Below are 16,431 nucleotides of genomic sequence, written 5' to 3'. Positions count from 1 at the left end.
TATATATATATATAAACTTTATGTAATACATGTATTTAAAAACAACAATTTATAGACAGTAATGGAAATAAAAAGGGAAAATTCAAACGCGTTTATTTTGTTCAAAAGTTTATTAGTAAATGTGCCCAATACATAAAGTAAATACAAAATGAAATTCTAACAGTTGTTTAACTATGTAAATACAGCCATATTGTCATGCATGCATATTTTATTTATTACACATTACTATAGTGCTACAGTATGAAATATGATTTGTATATATATAATGGTAAATGATTTAAATAGGCAGATAATAGAAAAATAAATGTAGGTTGGAGTGAACTGCACATTGTAGCTAATTCTATTTTTAAAAAAGAAGAAAGATTAAGAAAATTACTGAAAACCAAACAAGAGCTACATCCAACCACATTTCTCACCTTTTTTCCATACATACACGCTTAGAGGCCTTGGCTTGAGCTGAGCTTCAGAAAAATAAAAATAAACAAACAAACAATCTCATAACGCATTCGCTCTGAAAAACATTCCTGAGCTGTTAATCTCTGAACTAGGCGTGGCTTTAAAATATTAATGTTGTGTTTATAAGCCCTTTAATTATTGATGATGAAACAAGATGTTGAACTGCATCTGTAAATGGATTACAATGAAATGCACCTGGAATCCTTACTTAGAACCATTTTACACTTCTGCAAATCGTTTTCAAGGGTAAACAGACAAACAATAGTACAGCTTTCTAAAACTGATAGCTTACTACTGAGTGCTTGCCGGTTCCACCCACCCCAGGAGTCTTATTACCATCTTATAGGCTGTCTCTGTCTTATTGCTTGCTTTTACAGTATTCTTCTCAATGTGTTCAAAAGCAACGTATTGCAGCTACAATGTTTAAAAGGAAGATGGTCATCAACCCACTGTCAGATACCTGTGTAGCAAACCATGTATCAAATTGTAAATAAGGTGCCTGATATTGAGGCTTCTCCTAACAGCATTAACTCCAGATCTGGGGTCCGATTATCTTTCTATGGCTAGATCTGACTTCCTTATCATGCTTTCTTACACTCTCTCTGTCTCTCACTCTTTCTCTCTTTCTTTCTTTCTTTCTTTCTCTCTCTCTCATCCGTTCGTAGGGGAGACTCAAAGTGAATCCCTCTGTTCCCCAATGCCCACATGCCTTTTTTCCTCTTTCTTCTTTCTAAATGTGCATTTCATGTGAACTACTGGACTTTTTTCCACTCATTCCTTCCTTCTTTACAATCTTTCTGTCCATCCACCTCATCCCTGCCCTCCCGCCTGTCACTTCCTGGTGTTGACGAGCCTTTCGATGAGTGCACGGCGTGTCCGCTGCACCTCTTCTCCTAGCCGCTCGATCTCCGCCTTCAGGCGCTCGTTCTGGTCAGTCAGCTCCTGCACCTTCCTCTCGTTCTCCTGCTCCCGTTCCTTCCGGCTCTTCTTCCCCGAAGGAGGAGAGGCCAGGGCGCTTCCCCTCTTCCGCTTGCCCAGGCGCTGGGAGGTGGCGGATGAGGCGGAGGCTGGTGGGGAGAGGCTAGGAGGTGAGGAAGGAGGGGAGCAGTTGAGGGACGGCGACTGTGAGGCCGAAGATGACGGGGAACAGGACGAAGAGTCGGGCACGGTGGGCAGGTCTTCCTCGCTGGCAGCCGGAGATGCGGGTTGGGGGTGTGGGGGGTGCTGGTGGTGATGGTGGTAGCCGCCGGTCACCATTACTGCCCCGGTTTCCACCAGCCCAACTCCACCCTCGCTCAACAGCTCGAAGAACTCCGGTGGCAGCAGGTCTCCGCCGCCACCGGAGCTCCCCGCTTCTGCCGCCCCGCAGCGCTCCTCCTGCGGCGGGGGGCTGAGGCAGGAGGCCGGGGGGTGGCCGGGGAGCTGCATCGGCTGCTCCTCCATCACACGCTGCACCCCCTCCCCCCACACCTGCCCCTCCGTCAGCCAGGTGAGGGAGCAGCTCTCCAGAACGTCCAGGAACTCTGGCTCCTTCTGCAGAAACAAACAAGATGACAGAACGAGAGGTTATTTACCGAGAAAAAAAAATTGATGAAATCAAATGAAAATGCAATTCCATTCCACAGCACTGTTCCCTCTAAGAGTGAGTATTGGGCAAAATTGATCTGCATCAAGTGGCATCTCTGCCCAGGTGTTTCCTCTCCAAATTACCACTTAAAGGGAACAGTGGCAGGCAGTGGAGAAAAGCAGGTCGTCAAAAGCGTCAAATGCATTTACGGAGGAAAGAAAGGAGGAGGGAGAGCGTAACATTTGGAGGCAGAAGAGCAGAAAGATGGCAAGACGGCGCGTTTGACGTGACTGACCTCGGCGCAGGGCGGGGCACGTGTGTGCTTGGCCCCACCTGCGTCGGAGCCCAGTATATCCTGCAGGTCCTCATACCACGCCTCCAACTCTGCACCACACAGCGGCCCCACGCCAGGGGGGTACAGCCACTCCGCAGTCATCCTCACCAATCAGCCGCTAACGCACAGACACGATTCGATATGCTTCCACACCCAGCACAGCAGACCTGGCCCAGATACGAAAAAATAAATAAATAAATAAATTTGTCAAATTTGGAAAGCAAAAATATAAAAATTCTCCAACCGCTGTTTTAGGTCACAGCGGGAAACAAGGTGCTTCGGTAGCTCCACTAAAAACAGGCTCACATACAGTACGGTATTGAGTGTGACTAGCAGCAAAGAGTGGTGGAAGAATATCGAAATTGCAGTGACCCATCGTCGCCAAGATCGAGATTGACAGATTAAGGCGTTCAGTGCTACAAGGACACTCAGTGGCCAGAGGGAGTTACTGCAGAAAGCACAGCCGTCCAACTGTAGGCATTCTATACTATACACACAGCTGCATGCACATGCTCCTTAAAATACAGCTGGACATTAGTGTAACATTTATATTAAATCAACTTTATGACAAATAAAAACACCTCACGTTGGCACCTACAGGTCACCTTTACAGCCAGTCAGACAATTTCTAATTCAGTCAGATTTTAAGACAAAAACACCTCACATGCAACAGTTATTATTTAAATATGAACTATTTGACTCCTTTTTTTTCTCTTAGAAAACTGACTTGAATTTAATAAAATAAATAAATAATTAAACAAGAGAGAGAACAGCTTACCTTAAAGCGTTTCTTCTTAATCAAGTGTGATTGTGGGACGATGGTAAAATTGTGTCCCAGAAATTCTATTAACAAAAAAAAAGGAAAATTAAAGCATTAATATGTATACACATTTTATACACACTTAATGTAATAGCTGAATGTTCACATTTCAGAAAATATAATAATTATAATCCAAATTTCTCCAATTGTATAACAAATACCAATGTTTTTTACACCCTGTGTTGAAAAAAGTGAAGGAAATTTGTATTAGTGTAGTTAAACATGTTGGAAATGTCCAGTAGAGTGGAACTCTGAGGTTTATTGATTGTTTGGTTGAAGAATAATAAAGCTAAATTGAGGTCATTGGGTTTTTATGTAAACAAAAGGCTGGTTGGGAGGCCGGTGGCGCCCTCTGTGGGAGTGTGAAATCAGAGCCGAAGAGCTTTCTAAACAGCCCCGTCCCATCAGCTAATGGACTGACTTCCTATAGGGGCTGAAGGCTGTGCTCTAATTCAGTATCCTCACAATACTGCCTGACCTCTCTCACAACACAAGACAGAAAACAGTAAACAGTAGAACTGACACTTATTAGAAGCCTGGGAGGTAAGTAGTTTTGATGGATTTGCTTTAAAAGCATTAAAACATTATTCTTTATTATTTTTTTGAAGGGGAAGAAAGTATTAGTGAATAGCGGAGTGGCATCCTAATGTTTGACACAATAATAATAATAAATACACTTAAAATTTGAAGAGTGCATAATGATGGTTACTATTATTATTATTATTATTATTAGGACATTAGAAGAAAAACAACTTCCTGAATTAGAGGATTAGAGGTAGCTGCCCACACGTGAAACTGAACTATAAAAATAATAGTACCTGAAGCGAATATAAAGACTATATAACCTCGAGTCTGAGCGGAATAAATGAAAAGTTGAGGAGAAACTTGCATAACAGTGTGTGAGAGTGAGTGTGTGTGAGTCCAAGCCAATCTGGACAATGGTTAAATAAACTGTAAGCCAGCCAATTACGTCATGGAAGCAAAGTACAGGACCGGGGAAACAAAAGGAGAAACCAAGACAAAATAAAAGGGCAGCTATATAACATCCTAATTGTCTACAAATTGTATTTTACATTGATTATTATTATTGTTTAATTAATGTTTAGCCCCATCGAATCCCTTCTATCGAATAAGCTTTAAAATGAAAACAAAACCTTTATTTTGTTTAATCTGTATTACATTTCACAGCTATAGCGAAGTTTTATATATATATAATGTAGAATAATATTATTGTTATTTTTTATTATTGTTAATTAATAACACTTACAAAAGTCGTAGGTTAGTTGGGTTGGTTAGTTAGCTAGCGAAGTGACAGCTGACACGCGTGTCAAACTTTGGAAGAAAAAAACTAACAATACATAAAATAACTAATAATAAATAAAGTAAACAAATAAATCATAAAAATGCCGCTAATCCTTTCCTGTGTAGGTATATCTATTTGTTGGAAAATAAAACAGATGGTCTTACACAAAAAGGTACACTTTTCATAATTGTACCCCTTAAAAAGGTATAATATTGGTATCATATAGGTTAAAATGTGTTCCCTCTAAAGTACAAAGTCTTTCCTAACAGCAGGGAGTAACTTACAGATTTGTTCCATTTAACCAGCAGCCAAAAGATACAATCAGTATTATGTATCACTGTACAAATATACAATATATATTTTAATTATACTTTTTTTCTAATTTGAAAGCCAGAACATGTTGGATCATGTGTTTGACACATATATTAAGTTGATGATAATGTTTATAATCATTACTGGTACAAAATAAGACATTCACTGAGAGATACTCAGTTGTGCCTCACTGTAAGGTACAGCCCGAGCGACAAGCTTTGTACTCTTTTTTTTTAGTACAAATCTGTACTTTTTTTTTAAATATATATATTGGTGTGTATTATATAGCTCAGTATAGAAAGTCAGTCCTGTCAGATTTTAGAGAAGCGAGGAGGAGCAACTGCGCTCCAAAAACAGCCGCGGGAGCGCAGCCAAAACACGAGCGCTCTCTCTCTTGTTTTCCCAAAGCGAAAAGCAGGAAAACAGGAAGAACAGAAGGAAAGTTGAACTAAAACGAAGAAAAGACAATACATAACAAATGATAAAATCGCTACTTACCCTTTTTCGTTTATTATGTCGTTTTTTGGTCTCTCTTGGACTCGGGGTATGTATGTATTTTTGTTGAGGTTGCTGATAGCTCATGTTAACCATTGTTCAGTTGAAGTCACCGAGTGTGAATTTCGGAAACTCCCGGCTGCTTTTATACGCGGCCACCGCGCCAACCAAACCCCGGAGGAGGGGCCTCGGCTGCAACCTAGCGCAGGTCGGCGGTGCGCGGGGCGGACGGGCGTCTGCGGGGACCAATCGCGAGCGATGCTTACAGCACTTTTGCTTAGAGACATCCAATGAGCGCGCGAGCTGAGCGCGGATAGGGCGGGCGCTGAAGCGGTGCTGGTTGTGTCTCCGAGAGGAGTTTGTGTGAACAGAAAGCTGTGATGCAGTCCTAAGACGGGCAGGACGAATTTGGGGCGTAAGGGAGTCACATGAAAGGAATGATGCAATCGTTGGCAACCGGTTTCTAGTCGGAGATAAGACTAGCAGAAACCCGAGCATGTTTTATTAAACAGCCTTGTATTAAAAGGAAAACCAGACAAAATACCTTATAAGGGCGTAAGAAAATGTATCCATTTTGCTGGCGTTGGCAATACACCCTTAAAAACAGAGCATTATATCCGTAGTTGTTACGAGTATCTGGGCAGCGCTGCTCCTCTCTTTTTTGTGCCCCCAGCACTTTTCTTTTCTTTTTTCTTTTTTTTCGGGGGCAAAGTGAGATGATAATAATAACAGCAGTGAAGTGTCGAACTGCATTGCCTTTCATCTTTTAGCGTTAGTTCAGCGTTGCCCACTGGAATCACGGAATCACCTCAAAAATAATAAAAACCACCCCCCTCCACTCTCCACCTTCTCCTCACACCCCCCATCCCACGCCCTTCCGCTGGGGTGCCGTTTAGCTTAATGATTCCCTGGCACCTCGTGCTTCATATGTTCACAACAATAGTTTAATAGTTAAATAGACATCATTCATAGTATAGTTTATATTATAAATATTAATATTATAAATATTATATTTTTTCTTCACACAGTATTTAGCTAATTATCACGAATAATGAACCAATACTGTATAATGTTCCAAAATTACTGGGAACAGTATGAATTAAATACACTTTTAAAAGTTAAGAATGTTTTTTTTTTTTTTTTGTATATATTCTTGAAAAAAAAAGATGTTAAGGAGATTATCATAACACATTATTTACAATGTGTTTAATCATATTAAATCATATTAATAGTCTATTAGGGATGGGCAAAGTAAAAAATACATATTTTATCATATTGTAATGCGTTGTGTTTAATTATAATAATACACAACATATCGTATTTTTTTTTGTATTATTAGTGTATCGTGGATATAGTCAATGCTTAAATAACAAGGACCCACTGCACATTTCTGCTTATTACAAAACTGTATAGTCCCTGTATGTATTTTTAGAACAGCCTAAATTTTAGGGTATAAATAAAGAGGATGGAAGAGTATTTGAAAAACACTATATTACCAAAAGTAGATGCTCGCCCATTCAAATCATTGAAATCAGCTTCCTATCACTTCCATGGCCAAAGGTGTATAAAACCAAGCATTAGTGAAAGAATGGGTCGCTCTCAGGAGCTCAGTGAGACCATGTAGCAACTGTGCGTAAGTCCAGTAGTGTAATTTCCTCACTACTAAATAGCACTGTATATTCCACAGTCAACTGTCAGTGATATTATAACAAAGTGGAAGTGAATGGAAACAAAAGCAGCTCAGTCTCAACTCCACTCTATCAACAGAGATATAAAATGCAGTGCACAGAGGAACCAACTTTATAAAAAGTCAATCGCCTTAGATTATTAGCTCAAGCCTCATATCACCAAATGCAAGGCAAGTGAGCGGACATTTTTGACAGTATAGTGTATTTTGTCACAATGTCAAAACATTCCAAATACAATTAATAAAATATTGCAATATCGTGCAAATATCTTTTTTCTCTATCATGACAATATAAGATAGTTTGTTTTTTTCACATATCGCCCAGCCCTAGTTAACTACTTGATTGAAACACAACATAGAGGGTTTTGTCTTTGAAACTTAACCCAGTGATTGCATGAGCTCTTCATGCCCAGACACACCTCTCTCTCTGTCTCTCTCTCTCTCTAACATGTTGACTATCTATCTTTCCTATCATAAAGATAAAGGAGGTTGAGTCACGCGCAGGCAGATGTTATCCTTCCAGCAAGAGTGAATGGGGTCACTTTTATCCCATGGGAAATAGAGTGAATAGAGTGGGTTGGATTGGATGTTATTGTTGTAAGCTAACTAACTTTTGCTTTGTGGACTTTTTTTACTACTCTGTTGTTTTGTGTTGGATTTGGTTTTGGACTATTTTTTTACAGGGTTTTACACTCTTTTACAGGTTTTGCACTCTTTTTGATGTTTTTTAACGCACTTTGTACGCCCTTTTCTGGCTCGTGCGTGCTGGGTGGGATGTGAGAACTCGAGCCCCACTGCAGGGTGACTGAAAAGGCTCGTGGGCCGCCGCGGTGACCGAAGGATCATCTCGTTAGGAGCCTGTGCGGAAACTCTTCCAACAACAACAAAAAAAAAAGACCTGAGAGTTTGTTTTTCTGGAGCGCCTCGCGCCTCGACATGCGCGGCGCGGCGCGGAGCGTGCGCTGTATTGCCTAGCAACAGCGCGAGTGGAACGCGCGCGGGCTTTTAGCGAATGGGAGCCTCACGTACTGTTTCCAGGAGCTCGCGAGCAGACGCGCCGTCCACGTCACGAGTGGGGAGGCTGTTGCTGTGTGTCCGCGCGCTCTCTCCCCGCCGCTAATGGTTATCACCTCCGAGCGCCGCACGCTATTGGCAGCTTAAGCCTTTATTCCCCAAAGTTGCGCGCGCTCTGCATGGGCACTCCGGGCGACTCCTGTGTGTATGCAAGCATGTGTGTATGCATGCGTGTGTTTGTGTGTGTTTTCCCCCCAAACTTTGAGGACACGGTAGGATAAAGTAACCAGGTGCTGAGAGAACCGCATGGACACAAATAATGAACACTTTGAGCACGCGCTTCGCTGTTTTAAGAGTTAACTAACACACCTGTCCATGTCCCACAGCTCGCTATTGGGTTCCATATAGTTGTACCACACACAGAACACACGCACGTGCTCTTCTGATGGATCTAATATGATGGGATGTTGTTTAGATGGTTACAGACACTGCATGCACAAGGCATCTTTTGATTCTTTTGATTGCATTCGTCTTTATAGTTTTATTCAAGCTATATCTGGACTTTGGTAAAATTCTTAACCTTCTTAAGCAGCAAATCTGGGTTCTATAGACTGGCACACCCTAAAATCTGAATGCTTAAATGGTTAATTACAAGGAGAATACTATTTTAGTCTAAAGCACTAAAAAGGTTTTATACCTGTTATATAGATCTACACAATGGTAAACTACTATTAGTACACTACACTATTATCAAAATTGTGTACTCTAGTACACTAGTGTACTCTACTGGAACAGGGTAATACTTTTAACAATACCAGAACCCACATTGCTACAGTGCTATATAAAACCATATTCTATATATTTTAATGTTCTTAAAAAAATGCATGCAACAGGTTTTCTCTCATCAAAAATTGCAATGAGCATTTAACCAATTCTTTGGATTGTCACTGTAGCCTACTATACAGCAGTCCTATATATTGCAGAAGAATGCACAACATGGGTAGTACAGGTTGTTAGATGTGTAACACTAGTGTGCAATAGTGTAACCACTTTTTGATTCTATATTGAATCATTTTAAAATGTTTTTTTTTAATAAGCCATATACAGCAGTTCAGTTCATCTTTTACGAAGGACCGAATAACCCTTTTTTTAATAGCAGTGTTAGATATACAGAAAAACCCTTTATAGAGATAGAAGTGTACAAAAAGTGTAGATTTGTTTTTTGACTTTTGACTTACTTTGAACTTGTATATAGAAATTTAAAGCACAATATCATCTTATGTAAGAATCTCACACAGAACCATTTAAACATTGATGCTGTTCTTTGAGTTGTCATGGTTCTGTGAATAACTCTTCTTAAGAAATGTCCTGTAGGTGTATAAAAAGTGTACAGGTGGAATAACAGGTATTGTTTTATTTAATATGAGTTGATTGATTTGAGGAATTCATATCCATGCTCGGCTGAGCTCAGAGAACATGTGGACTAAAGGAAATGTATGTCTACATATTTGGGCGTTAATGGGTTAAACCCTGTAGGTGTTCAGGCTGTATGTAAGGATGCTCGGGGGGATTTGTTTGTGTCCGCCTTTTTCTTTGTTGCTTTCCTTTTCTGAATCAGTGCAGTTTACTCTTTGTGTGTGTGTGTGTGTGAGAGAGAGAGAGAGAGAGTGTGTGTGTGTGAAAGAGAGGTTATAAGTGTAATTTAATTAGTTTAGTTTAATTTAAATACTTTCTAACCTGTTCAGATTACAGATAAACAGCACGTGCCTGGCAAAGCTGGTATTTACCCACAGCTTCATTAGGGTTTAGCAGATGTCTGCATACAATGGCATCACCGCCCTCCTTCTCCCCCGCTTTCCCTCAGAGCTGGTGCAGGCGGGCTGGAGAAAAACATCTCAGTGACACAGAATTCCAAGACATTGGAATTAATATGACACCTGAATCTGATATTAGTAGTTACCTGTGATTTAGAAACACACACATATACTTATTTATATATACATGTACTGTATATATTGTAAACACACAGTACTTTGCCGAAGTATTAGACACAAAAGAACACTATTTCAGCAATGCTTCTTGTAAAAACTGGATTAATTACAGGTTAACATTAACATAAGTACAGTAACATAATAATAACAACATAATGAATCTAATAAAGTAGATATTATGTGAGCTAATCTGAAGTATAAATATTGGTTACAGACTTCTCCTGGACGTTCCCAGCCCGCGCCCCAGAGGATCTGTTTAATTCTATCACCAGCTCACCTGAATCAACATCATTAATAAGCACTAATTTACCAAACCAGCTGTTGAATGAAAATTTTTAAATAATACAAGACTCCCACGAGAAGAGCTGCTTTGGGGATGCTTTAATGATGTAACAGTGATTTATTTTTTTTGCATTTTTTCTAATAATATTTAAGGTACACTTTCTGCACAGGAAAGGGTAAGAAAAGTTTTTTTTTAATTTATAAAGGTGCCTAAAACTTTGGCACATTACTGCTTACATAAATGGAATTAAGGTAATTGGGACATGAAGTCAAATAAAGTTTATGTTCTTGTATAAAGGAAAACATCCTTTTTTTTTGCTGAGCTATAGCTTCATTCAAAAGTATTTACACACTTTAATCATTTTTTTTTGGCTATTTTAAATGGGAAAACTGGTCCTTATCTCTTTTAATTCAGCCTAATATATAGAAAACTGCCCTAATGTGGAACGCATACATTTTCTTTGGTGTCTGATAAGTCAATAAAACTATAGAATAATTAAGCTTAGATTATAGGATACAAACGTATACCCAGTCCCAGTCAATAGATGAGAAAAAATCAACATAGTCTGGAAAGGTTCTAAAAGCCTAAATAAGCTTCTGACTTTACTTAAACAGTAAATAAATTGTCTTCATTGGCGTTAAGCTATATAAATTAAAGCCCTGTGTAGTTTCTTATGTCGTGTGCTTGCTGTGACCGGTGTTTTCCACCGGGCTCTTCTGCAGTCCACAGTGATGTTACACTCTTCTGGGAGTCGTTCTTTTGAACTGGTTCAATAAATGGATTTTTTTGTAGCATCCATGCATTGTTAATGTCCGAAACTGAGTCAAAAACAACTTTACACAACTGTGTTAAAACCTTAACATGAAATGCCCCCTTGATAAGACCATACACACACACTCATACACTCACACTCATACACACACACTCATACACTCACACTCATACACTCACACTCATACACACTCATACGCACACAGGACTGGTGAGTCGATTATAAAATCATAATAAATATTGATTAATGCTAATAATTAACATGTCTTCTTTAAGCATGAATGTAACATATATACAATACCAGTCAAAAGTTTGGACACACCTCTTCTTAAAGAGTTTATATAAAAATAAAGAGTTTTCTTTATTTATGTAATATAGAATTATGTAGTAAACAGTAAAAAAGTGAAAGTGATATTAATTTCACTCTTAGCTGAAGTAAAGCTTAAGCTGTCCACAGTGTTGTGGTAATTATAATACATATTTTTGAAATCAAAATGTAGGCTTTAAATGGAACAAAGATACCATGAAAAATTCAGCTATTCAATTCTGCAACTTAAGATCAAGCACGTTTTTATCAGATGCCAATTTCCACTAAAATTGCTTGCAGCATGCCATCACAGGGTGGAGACATGCATAACATTAAATAAAATTGTAAATATAAAGTGATTAAGCTGGGGAAATTGGGCTGTGATTTCTGTTTTTTGAAAGATTGACAACCAAAAAGCACAGTGTTCTGATAATCTGTTCTGTATTTGTTTCAATGTTGTTTTGTTTCTTTTTTGGTGATGAAAAAGATGTATTTTGGTGTAAAAAAAAAAAAAAAAGAATCATATCCCAAAAAAATCCCAAAAATGGAAACTTTACAGGAGAAAAAAAAACTTTCTTCAAAAGAAGTCAATGTAAAAAGATTTTATTTGAAAACATTATAAAGCATTTATGTCAGGTGCTTCTTACACACATTCGGACACAAAATCACATTACATAAAAAATGAAGACAAAACAGCAAAATTTTATTTTATTCAAGGTTTCTGGAAAGAATTAAAGTCATATTAACAAGAGCCAATTTTTGATGACCACACTCTTGGATCAGAGCATATTCAGAACCAGGGCAGGTGAAGTGAAGAGATGACAGGATCATGGGCTTCCAAGGTTGTTATACAGCTCTGGAAAAAAATAAGAGACCACTTCAAAATGATGAGTTTCTTTGATTTTATCAAATTAAAAACCTCTGGAATATAATCAAGAAGAAGATGGATGATCACAAGCCATCAAACCAAACTGAACTGCTTGAAGTTTTGCACCAGGACTAAATGCATAAAGTTATCCAAAAGCAGTGTGTAAGACTGGTGGAGGACATGTCAAGATGCATGAAAACTGTGATTAAAAACCAGGATGTCCAACAAATACTGATTTATGAACTCTTTAAACTTTATGAATATGAACTTGTTTTCTCTGCATTTTCTGCACATAAATGCTGTAAATGACAATATTTTTATTCGGAATTTGGGAGAAATGTTGTCTGTAGTTTCTAGAATAAAACAGCAATGTTCATTTTACTCAAACGTGTACCTATAAATAGTAAAATCAGAGAAACTGATTCTGAAACTGAAGTGGTCTCTTATTTTTTCTAGAGCTGTACCTATAAAGAACGCAAAGGGAGAAGTTAGTCCGTCTGGTCTCATCCGACAGCAGAGTTACTGCAGCACTAATAGCTGAAAAGGTTAATGCTGGGTGTGTATTGGCGAGTCCATGCTTTTAAGGGTCAAAACTGCTTTATTGACACAAGGGGGAAATACTGTTATTATAGCAAGTGGTTTTAATGTTATGACTGATTGGTTTAAATGTGTACAATTGGATCTACTTTTCCTTCCAGCCGCTCTCTCTGCTACACACACTCAGACATAGATACACACACAGACACACACACACCTCCAGATGAGACGCAGTGCATAGACTATAGCAGAATATCTTTATGTCTGGTTGTTTCACTAAACAGTCAGTTTTATTAACATTTACCACAATGGTTTTTAAATATCTGTTTTAATGTCTGGTTTTTCTGGTTTTCCCTGTAGAAAGCATGATAAATCTGCTCATTGGTGTGTTTCGGAAAGCTTTTGGAAGTGTTGGAGTTGGTATTGCTTGCTGTTGGATCAGCAAAATTGTTGCATTCCCGTCTCCATCACACTCCACCATCTGGGAAGCGTTACGGTACTGAAGCGTCAGACCCTGAACCACCAGACTCAGTCTAAAGAACAGTTTCCACCCTCGTGCTGTGAAACTGGTCGCACCTGCATCATCACTCATCTGACTGTGAATAGACAAACACACACAAACACACACACACACACACACACACACACTGCTTTATGTCTGTCTGAATGCCTCCCTCATCATAACACTGAAACACTGGCACATCATCAGTTAACATAATTGACTGTTTGCCATGTTTACGTAGCACTGTGAACATACAGCACTGCATCTATTTATCTGTTTACAGTTGGGTTTAAACATGTTTACATCCTTTTGTCGAATTACATGTTTAGTCATTTTTTATTAATAAAAATAAGCGACTCCAAAAAACAAAACAACAAAAAAAATCCAAACCAAAAAATATGTTGCTATACATTTTACAGTCTGAATTTTAAAAAATCTGGGAAAAATAAAACATAACACACACTTATAAGGACCATTAAGAACCATGTTTGTAAAGGTAATGTGAATTTAAAGAACCTATAGCATATCCAAACAATATTCAGTTGATGTAAATGTTTTTTATTGATTAAAATCTGATCATCTCTATTACACTCACACATCTCTATTACAAACATGGTTACTTATACAACCAAAAGTGGTTCTTCTATGGGTATGCTCACTTTTTTTTTAAGTTTTTAAAGATTTAAGAGGTTTATTTATCATACAGTCAAGCGGTAGAATTAGCCAGAAACTATCCTAATTAAACATTTAGACAATATTGATTAACAGGCAGAAAACTGTTAACATTTCAATATCTTAACAGAAATACATTGTAAAAGATTTCTAACTAGTTGTATGGACTTTATGGACTGACTAGACAAAAACTGCAGATAAAACTTGCTAGTCTAAACAATTATGCAATATTCATAGCCTATAGCCATTATTAATTAGAAATAAACTCTATATTATAGTAGAAATTTCATCACTTATCAGTTGAGGACAAGCCCTGAATGGTAGAGATTAGTTCAGTGAAGGTGACTAGTCTTGGAAAGCTATTACAATGGTCTAAATCATTTTATTTTGATTGGGAACAATAAATTAGCTTAAGTCACACTCCTGACATAGATCATTATCCTAAAGTGGCAGAATCAAATGATCTGATCGACTGAGGGTTTAGGAGATTTTAACATTGGTGAACCAGTCAACAAACAAATTAAATAAAAAAATAATTTGTATTGAATAGAGGCTATGCTTTACTATTTTCTCTGCATCTTAAATTAAATAATTAGACAATAATATTGCTTTAAAACATGTGGACATCTGTCTTCTTATTTTCATGAAACAAAACAGCTCATTCGACCAGGGGTGCTCAAACTTTTTCATATGAATGTTTGTATGACTTAAATGTATACTATACTATACTGTGCAAATGTTTAAGACATCTGAGAATGTTTTATAGCTATTTATAGTAGTATTAGTAATAGTAAACAAACAATGGAACACAAACAATATGATAAATATAAGTAAGGAATATGGTCATTATCAGAATAAGAATACAAAATAACTTTCTAACACTTTACTACATAGGAATCATATTTTCTAGCTGAATCACTTTAATTTTCACTTTTTATCTCCTTTCAGGCATGAATCCACCCTGCCATGGCAAGCCATATGCATAACGTTGCTGTCCAATGAAAAACAAGTATCTCCAAAACTTTAAAGGGGAGAGATAAAACCTTCTTACCTTTCAGTTGAAGTGAATGTAAAAAATGTTTATTTCAGGTCATTTTGGAGAAATTCTATTGGTCCATTTATTAAGAAATTTTGACACAGTGTAAGGGAAAGTTGGTCTGTTGAAATTATGTAGTAATCTAAAAATCTACTTTTTAGATTACTTGTTTTTAATTGAACAGTGATGATATTTGTTCCTTCACAGTTTTGATGTACTCAGTTTTAATCTACAAAGTTAAAAATAATAAAAATGAAGAAAAACAAGAATATTAAGAAAAACATTACATGGGTATGTCCACATTTTTGACTGGTACTGTACATTTTGATTTTCTAAATGTATTTTAATTAATGTGATTTTATACCATAACAGGGTGGACAGCTTATCATTATATCACTGTCTAATGAAAAACATGTATCTCCAAAATGTTGCAATTATGTTGTTTAACCACTTAAAAGAATAATTTAACTTATCCAGGCAGCACTGCAGACATGGTATAAATATTCATTCCCCTACATAAAAAAACTGTATAAAATATATAGAAAAAGTACTTTAAAATAACGGTTAACATTAGTTTATATGTGTAAAATGTGTAACTTCAGAGTAAATTTTGGAAAACATATTAGTACATAGTGTTTGTATAAAATTGAAACATCTATGCTGCAACACAAAAGGCATGTGATATAATACCAGGCATACTGATATTGACCCAAAACCTTGATAAAGGTTATTCAGGTGAGCTGCTGCTGGAACTGAACAAATCTATACATTATCTGGAGTCCACAGAGAAAATCAGAACTGAAACCTGTGATCTTTTAACAAACATAGCAACAACATTACCAGACATTTCTGTTTTTTTTTTTACTTTACACTAGAAGTGGGAATCACAGGGTATCTCCACGATAACTATGATATCACAATACTTTGATTCTGTGATACTCAATATATCGCAATACACTTCTCTACGATACATCACAGCATCTGTGTTACTAAAGAGAATTAAATACTTCTAAATGAGAAGACGTGTTTTTGCATATTTTTGAACAATATATCACTGTCCCTGACTTTACCATTGTATTACAACAGTCTATGATTTACAGTCTATACATTTTTAAGAAAAAGAAACATTTAATTATGTCGTAACCTTGAATCCAAATAATAACAGCCGTGATTGAGTTATTTAACCATGTATGACAAATCTATTCTCCTGATCACAGAATAGATTTGTTCAGCTTTAACATACGTATTACACGTTACTTTTTTCTCTATTATTATTATCTATTTAACTGCTTAGAAAATAATTCTCTGTTTTTCGGAGAAAGAGGGAGAGAAAGAGGGAGAGACCACCAGGGGATTGAAGTAAAAAAAGTTTATAAAAATTTAATTGTAGTAACCCTTCTGAATGATCTACATTTCTAGTTTACATTTGGATGCACAATTAAATATTCAATTTTTAAATTATATTTTAGTTTTGTG

The 16,431-nt window shown here is 37.2% G+C and overlaps 1 protein-coding gene across 1 annotated transcript; it reads right to left on the bottom strand.

Annotated features, from left to right (window-relative positions):
* Positions 1-91: 91 nt before the first annotated feature.
* On the bottom strand, positions 92-5,428 carry ddit3 (DNA-damage-inducible transcript 3). The gene is made up of 4 exons (XM_015606928.3): positions 5,291-5,428; positions 3,136-3,200; positions 2,319-2,524; positions 92-1,989 (listed from the first exon to the last, which is right to left on the bottom strand). Exons 3-4 carry the CDS (start codon positions 2,457-2,459, stop codon positions 1,288-1,290), a joined length of 843 nt encoding a protein of 280 aa, XP_015462414.1. The 5' UTR covers positions 2,460-2,524; positions 3,136-3,200; positions 5,291-5,428; the 3' UTR covers positions 92-1,287.
* Positions 5,429-16,431: the final 11,003 nt, after the last annotated feature.

Source organism: Astyanax mexicanus, chromosome 5 (assembly GCF_023375975.1).
Source record: "Astyanax mexicanus isolate ESR-SI-001 chromosome 5, AstMex3_surface, whole genome shotgun sequence".
Classification (NCBI taxonomy): Eukaryota; Metazoa; Chordata; class Actinopteri; order Characiformes; family Acestrorhamphidae; genus Astyanax; species Astyanax mexicanus.
Note: the sequence above shows the minus strand (reverse complement) of the source record. Positions and strands in the feature narration are given on the sequence as shown.